This window comes from Parus major, chromosome 1A, assembly GCF_001522545.3.
Source record: "Parus major isolate Abel chromosome 1A, Parus_major1.1, whole genome shotgun sequence".
Lineage (NCBI taxonomy): Eukaryota > Metazoa > Chordata > Aves > Passeriformes > Paridae > Parus > Parus major.
The window spans coordinates 55,614,051-55,620,342 of NC_031773.1; the positions used below are offsets into that span (position 1 = coordinate 55,614,051).

Consider the following 6,292-nt stretch of genomic DNA (forward strand, 5'->3'; position numbering starts at 1 on the left):
GCCATGATACCCAAGTCAACATTCACTGCATGATCTTCACATCTAACACAACTTTCCACATATTATTCCAAATGGATACAGATCCATACCACTGCAGAACTGTTCTCCTGGAGTTTTAGAAAGCTTAGCTCATCTCTTGTCTTCTTGTTGAAGTCAAATTAACTGAGCTAGGCTTGAAAAACAAGGATTTATTAAAGATAAAACTGATACAAGAGGGAAAACTGCAGTTAGAATAAGTGATGGGAGAAAGAAGAACAGTAGTAGAAGCAAATATTTTCCTCACACCACTGAATTCTCTGCTTGTTATTCATAATCTATTCCCAACTTTGACTGTCATACTTAGGAATGAATATGCTATATACCAGAAACTTGGACAAAACAGGATACATTGAAGAGATAAAATTTGCTTTCAGTTTAGGGAATGGAATACATTAGTATATCAGCAAAAAAGAAAAAATTAAAATAAATGTTTTATTACAATCTGGTCTCAGTAACTCTCTCTCCTTTTTGCAGCAAACACCCATTAGGCACAGGACAAGTCAGCACAGTAAGAACAGCTCAGACAGACTCAAGCAAGGAAGTACTTAACTTGGGTTTTTTAAGCAAAGGTCAATTATGAATCACTTAGGCAATATGCTAAAGCCACCAAGATTTTCAGAGCAGAGAAGCAAACTCAATGAACAAAATCACTACAGCCTGACATCAACATCTCAAAGCAAATATTACATTTAGCAGTTCCAGATTCATGATCATTCAAATGATCACAGCTGGAATGAGCTCTATTTACATTTCAAATTGAAATGGCTGAAGAATCAGTTCTATCTGTAGCTTCACAAAGAAGAAAGGAGAGATTTGAGAATCCTGGGATGTTCATTCAGTCAGTGAGTCACAGATTCCCCTGCAATACCAGGTTTTCAGGCAAGTTCGTTACTTCATGCTGCTCCTATAAACTACTTAAGAACTGCTGAACAAACTAATTAATATCTCTGAATAATTCTTTGCCACATGTCCTCAGACTCCCTTGGATCAGACTGGGGAAATTAATTAGCCATCCTGAAGAGATGGTTTTCAACAACCTCATTGCTTTTATTGTACACACTACTAAGAAGTGGCAGTTGTGCTGTGTTTTTCTGAAAGTTTCTCTAGTACATTCCTGGGATTCTGGTTAAGAGTAACTCCACCATGAATATGGAACCTACTAACAGCAGGTTATAGCGGCAAACAATTCTCTTGTTCCATAAAAGAAGGATTTAGGTCATCATGTTCAAATCTGCAAAATGTAAATTGAACATCAACTTCAATTAGAACCATGCAGTAAAACAAAAATTATTTTTATCAATCACACCTCAGCAGACTCAACAGTAATCAAGTGGAAAACAACAGAACTCCTAGAATCTGCAGATAAAGACAAACCCATATAGTAAAAGTGCTGGCATAACACCAGGGAGTTACAATACAGAGATATCCAAGAGGCCCCACAGGGAATAAACTCAGTCCAGCAGCTTCCAGGTCAGGGCTAGCTCTGATATGCTCCTGCACAAACCAGTGAGGTATAGCTGCCCTGCACTGTAATCCAGACAGGCTCCCAGGCTCTCACTCAAGAGCAGGAAAACTGTTACCTGACCAGAGGCAATTCAGGTATCAATGCAGCCACAATAATAATGTGCACTTCAGCATGATGAGACAAGGGGAATTTCAATGTATCCATGGTATGTTTTACCTGTAAATCAAGTAATCCACTCATATATAGCAACCATTTAAGTACTAATGTTCATTTAGTTTGTAACTGAAAGTGTAGAAGTCATTGGAATGGACACTGAAAAGAGCAGAGGTTACCCCCAAGAATTAAAAGTTATTTATTAGTCCATGTTAATCTTTCTTATTGCAGATATATACGCCTCTTCTCTTTTTCACAACACTTAACTATACCCCTGACTGCTGCTTCTATTTCAAAAAGGTACTTCTAAACATTTTTTTTTTTTAATTTTAGCCTCTGTAGTAAGTTTAGCAGCAGTCAAGTTTTATGCATTTCTCAAGATGTGTATTCAAACTTCACTACATCCTAAAGAACTGCAAGACTGCAGCACCACAGTTCTGTCAAGAACACACAGGTGGTCGCTGCTGTCTAGATGAGTTATTGGAGGTCCTCCAGGAATTTGGTTTTGTTTGCTTCATTATTTAAAAAACAACCACACCAGAAATGCCTACTAGGCAAGTTTTTAGAAACCTCCATTTCACAGCCTACCATCACCTCAACCTCCCAGTCCTCTGAGCAGTAAAAATCTGCTGCTTCCAGTTTGGTTGCCTGTCCTATCTTCTTATGGTATTAGGTTAGTTGATTTACCAAACTTAACTGTAAGCAGTGGTAGGTTTAGGAAACGATGTAAGGGATTAAAGCAGCTCATGAAAGTGGGGAATTCTCAGTTAAGCTGTGGAAGATGAAACTACTTCAGAAGAAACAGTTATTGAAGCCTCTCCTGCAAATCTAAGTTTATCTTGCAAAATAACTTTATGCCTAGTGAATAAAAAAAATTGTACTTGGCCTCAGAAATCTACTGTTGACTGGAAATGCTATGTGCACATGCTGATAGAGAAGTCCTCTCTAAGCAACAGCACAGTTTATCTAATTCCACTGGGGAGGAAGGCTAAAGAAAAGGAAAAAGAGCATACACCATAATGTTATGAAAATCTGTAGGCTTAATATAACTTGCTTTTCTTCTAACTAGTACTTTTTAACCCACTCCCTACCTTGAGGGAGATAAATTTCTTTCAGCTGCGTGGGTCCTCCTCACCCATTAAACTGCACATTTGATTCAGCTGTTCCCATGGAAGTTTCTGCTTTCCTGAGGAATTTGAAAAATTTGAGTGGATGTACGTGGGAAGAGTGCAGAATTCCATCAATCCCTTGGATTCCTGTAGGCATCTCTGAAGCCAACATATGCTGGCTATGTTAAAAAGGAAAACATCAAAGAAAGCAAACAGTAAAAAGTACTTTTTAATCTAGTTATCATAAAAATAGCTGACATTGTACTTAACTGCTGGCATAACACTAGATACAGTATTTAATGAGAAATTTACATTTACTATAAAGAAAAAGTTGACAGTGTTGCAAGTTGAGAAATGTAGATGCTAATATGATGTTTCTTAAAAAAACAAAAAGAAGTCTTAAAGACTATTCAAACTAGAAAAATAATCTTTCATATTTTCATGAAATAGAAGCCACCAGTATCTTCCAAATGCAGACTGGCAACGTTGAGATGTCTTTTGCTAAGCAACAAAGCAGTATCACTTAGCACTGCCTGTTTCATTGCCACCCCTCAGAACTACTCTTTCTATGAAGAGTTTTTTCCTGAAGAAAGTACCTTCAGGAGAATGCAAGATCCCTATGCAGAAAAACACACAAGGCAAATGGAGACCCTTGCTTATGTTTCTGTATCCTTTCTTTGTCCAGGAGCTGTTGAAGGGGCTGAAACATTCTCCTTCTTCTTGGTACTTACTAGCCAAACCTCAGATAAAAAAAATAAAAAAGAGATACTTATGATTCCAAAGACACAACCTCTACAGCTTATTACACACAAGTGAAGAAAAGTCCTGTCTGATTAAGAGAGTTCAACTCCTACAGTCCTACTGATAACATCCATTTATTATTATTTTTAAATTACCCAGGGTTACCTAGCTAGCATTTCAAGCACTGCCATTCAGCTATGAAACAAAATCAGAGGTCAAATCCTTCATGTGGTAATTAGGGGCAAAACTGCAAGATTATAGTTAAAGGCTGTATTGTTTCCAAACAAATAATGAGGAAATAAGACTAGAACAAGAAACAAAACAAATGAGAAGCTGGGAAACAAAAGTTTCAGGAAGACGGACACGGAAGAATTTTATGAAGATGCAGACTGTAAGATATATGACTACCTCCCCCATTACAGGGAGAGGAAATTTCTGCCACTGCAAAGTTTATGTAAGTAAAATTCCTGAGCATTAAATCATACTTAGGGCAGGAAAGCAGCAGGGAGCAGAAGCCATATAACTGATAAGGAAGAAAGCCAGAAAGAACATACAGCACAGAACAGACACTTTCCTGAGAACTCTAACTACCAAAACATGATTTGCCTTCGCATATTTCATTAATCTCAGAACTGAGAATGTGAAGTTCCAGCTGAGGCTTCTCCTACACACAGATGATTTATGGGAGTTCTTTTGCCCTTCCTCAACATATATTTCCTGTTGTACAGTAAAACATAAACTCTTGTACTCTTTTCTTCCCTGAAGGCACCCCCTCTGCTTCGTTTACCTTCCCAAACACACCTACCTGCATCTCTGTAAAACTTAGCAAAAAAAGACAAAAAAAATTTACAAACCATTAGGAAGGATAAGGATCAGTCAAAACTTGCTTATGTAAGCTTTTTTTTCTACAGGAACACAGCCTAAGAGTTTACTAGCCCACAGTCTGTGAAGGAAACAAAAAGGACTGAAAGCATTTGACTTCTTGTAGGTTGTTTAACAGCTGAAGTCACAATGCATACTTGCAAGTGGGAGAAAAGTGTGAACAAGATTAGGTCACAAATCAACAGAAAACACCCAGAGTTTATTAAATTTCTACATCAGAAGCAGTTCTACAATGTAAGAGTGCTTAAGGATTGCAGGCTCCTTTTACACTAATCATCTAACCCCAGTGAGGATCTCTCTTTTAAGGATTTCTGCCTCATTAGTGCAGTTAGATGATAGCCTTCAGCTCTTTACTACAGCAGCATCCAGGGTGGCTCAAGCCTCTTTCAGTAGCAGATGGAACCAAGTATCAGACACAGCACTGAAGTAGATGGCGAGTGATCACATAAATCCATTTGCTACACGAGTTGCCGTGCCACTCGGGAAGAATGGGAATACAAAAAAAAAACCTTTCTAATTAGTACTGCGGTGAACTTGTAGATATAAACTGAACCAAGACAGTTACTGCCAAAGCTTTAAAGCTTTTGCCTCAGCTAAATATACACAAGGAACCATTAATTACTAGTGTGTAGCGAATTTTCTAGACATGGAAATCCTTCAAAAGCTGTAGAGAAAATCCAAACATGCTGCTGACACACTCTGCAAGTCCCTAAATCTGAGAAGATATTAGACATACCAATGTATTACTCAACTTTATTACATAGACACAGGTACACGACCTTGAGCAAACAGCCGAAGTGGGATAATTACATTATTCCCAGTTATTTCCTCTAGAACTTTATAGGCAGAGCATGTGAGTGCACAGCCACTTTGATGCAAAGTCCAGAAGCTTAGCTGGAACAGTCAAGAGAAGACTATTCAGGTTAAGCTGCTGGACTTTGTACTAAAGCAGCTGGAAGTACTTGCACACTTTTCTTTTTGCCAGGAGCGCTACAAGTTTGAAAGTTGACAACTGGAGTGGAACGAACTTAAATCATTATGGCAAGTTGTGTCAGCATGTGTCAAGCTCTCAAAGACAATCATTAACTTGTTCGGAGATCTAAATAATTACAGGTAAATTAGGTGTACACCTCTGCTCTGATGTAACAGTTCCCAGACAATATTCCTCAACAGTAAGGATTCACTGAAGCAGAATGTTGCCCTTATGTACTTTTCCCACCAAACCTCAGTGACGACAGAAGGCAAATGAGGACAGAATGCAGCTTTCAAATCCTGCCATGTACCTGAGGACTGTTCAGCCTGCACACAGGTGTCTGCCGTGCCCGCAGCACTCGCCCTAACCAGGTATCACCACACTTCCCAGAAGGTTAATGAAGTAAGCCTCAGCACACCCGGTAGCTTAGCATCATCCTATTAAGGATGAGCCCTGAGGCACAGAGTGGAAGGATAACCAGACCGAAGCCACAAATCCACACAAGATCAGCGAGGCAGGACCGGGATCTTGGCTGTCAGTCCATTAAGTTTCACGTAGTGACACGGAATAACTCCAGCGGCACGCTGGAGGGGCGGCCGGGGGCAGGCGGGAAGGAGGAAGCCGAGGGAGCGAGAGGCCCCGAGGAGGGGGCGGGGGCCCTGAGCTCCGCACGGAGCTCAGCGAGCGGCGGTGCTCGCCCAGGCCGCGGCTCCGCCGCCCCGGCCCCATCCCGGGGGCTGCGCGCACATCCCTCCCTCCCTCCTCCGCCCGCGGCGCCGCCTCGCCCGCCCCGCGCCGCCGCCTCCTCCTACCTTGGCCACGTAGTCCTTCACCTCATCCAAGTCTCCGTTTTTCAGGGCCCACATGAACTCCTTGTCGGACATCGCGGCCGCCGGGCGGGGGAACGCGGGCGGGCGAGGCGCCGAGGGG

At 41.1% G+C, this 6,292-nt stretch overlaps 1 protein-coding gene across 1 annotated transcript in view; it reads right to left on the reverse strand.

Annotated features, from left to right (window-relative positions):
- Positions 1–6,286, reverse strand: part of MTPN (myotrophin) — a 30,921-nt gene extending 24,635 nt beyond the window's left edge. The window contains exon 1 of the mRNA XM_015628981.1: positions 6,175–6,286. Within this exon, the coding sequence (XP_015484467.1) occupies positions 6,175–6,246 (72 nt within the window). The 5' untranslated portion in view covers positions 6,247–6,286. The remainder of the gene's footprint in view (positions 1–6,174) is intronic.
- Positions 6,287–6,292: the final 6 nt, after the last annotated feature.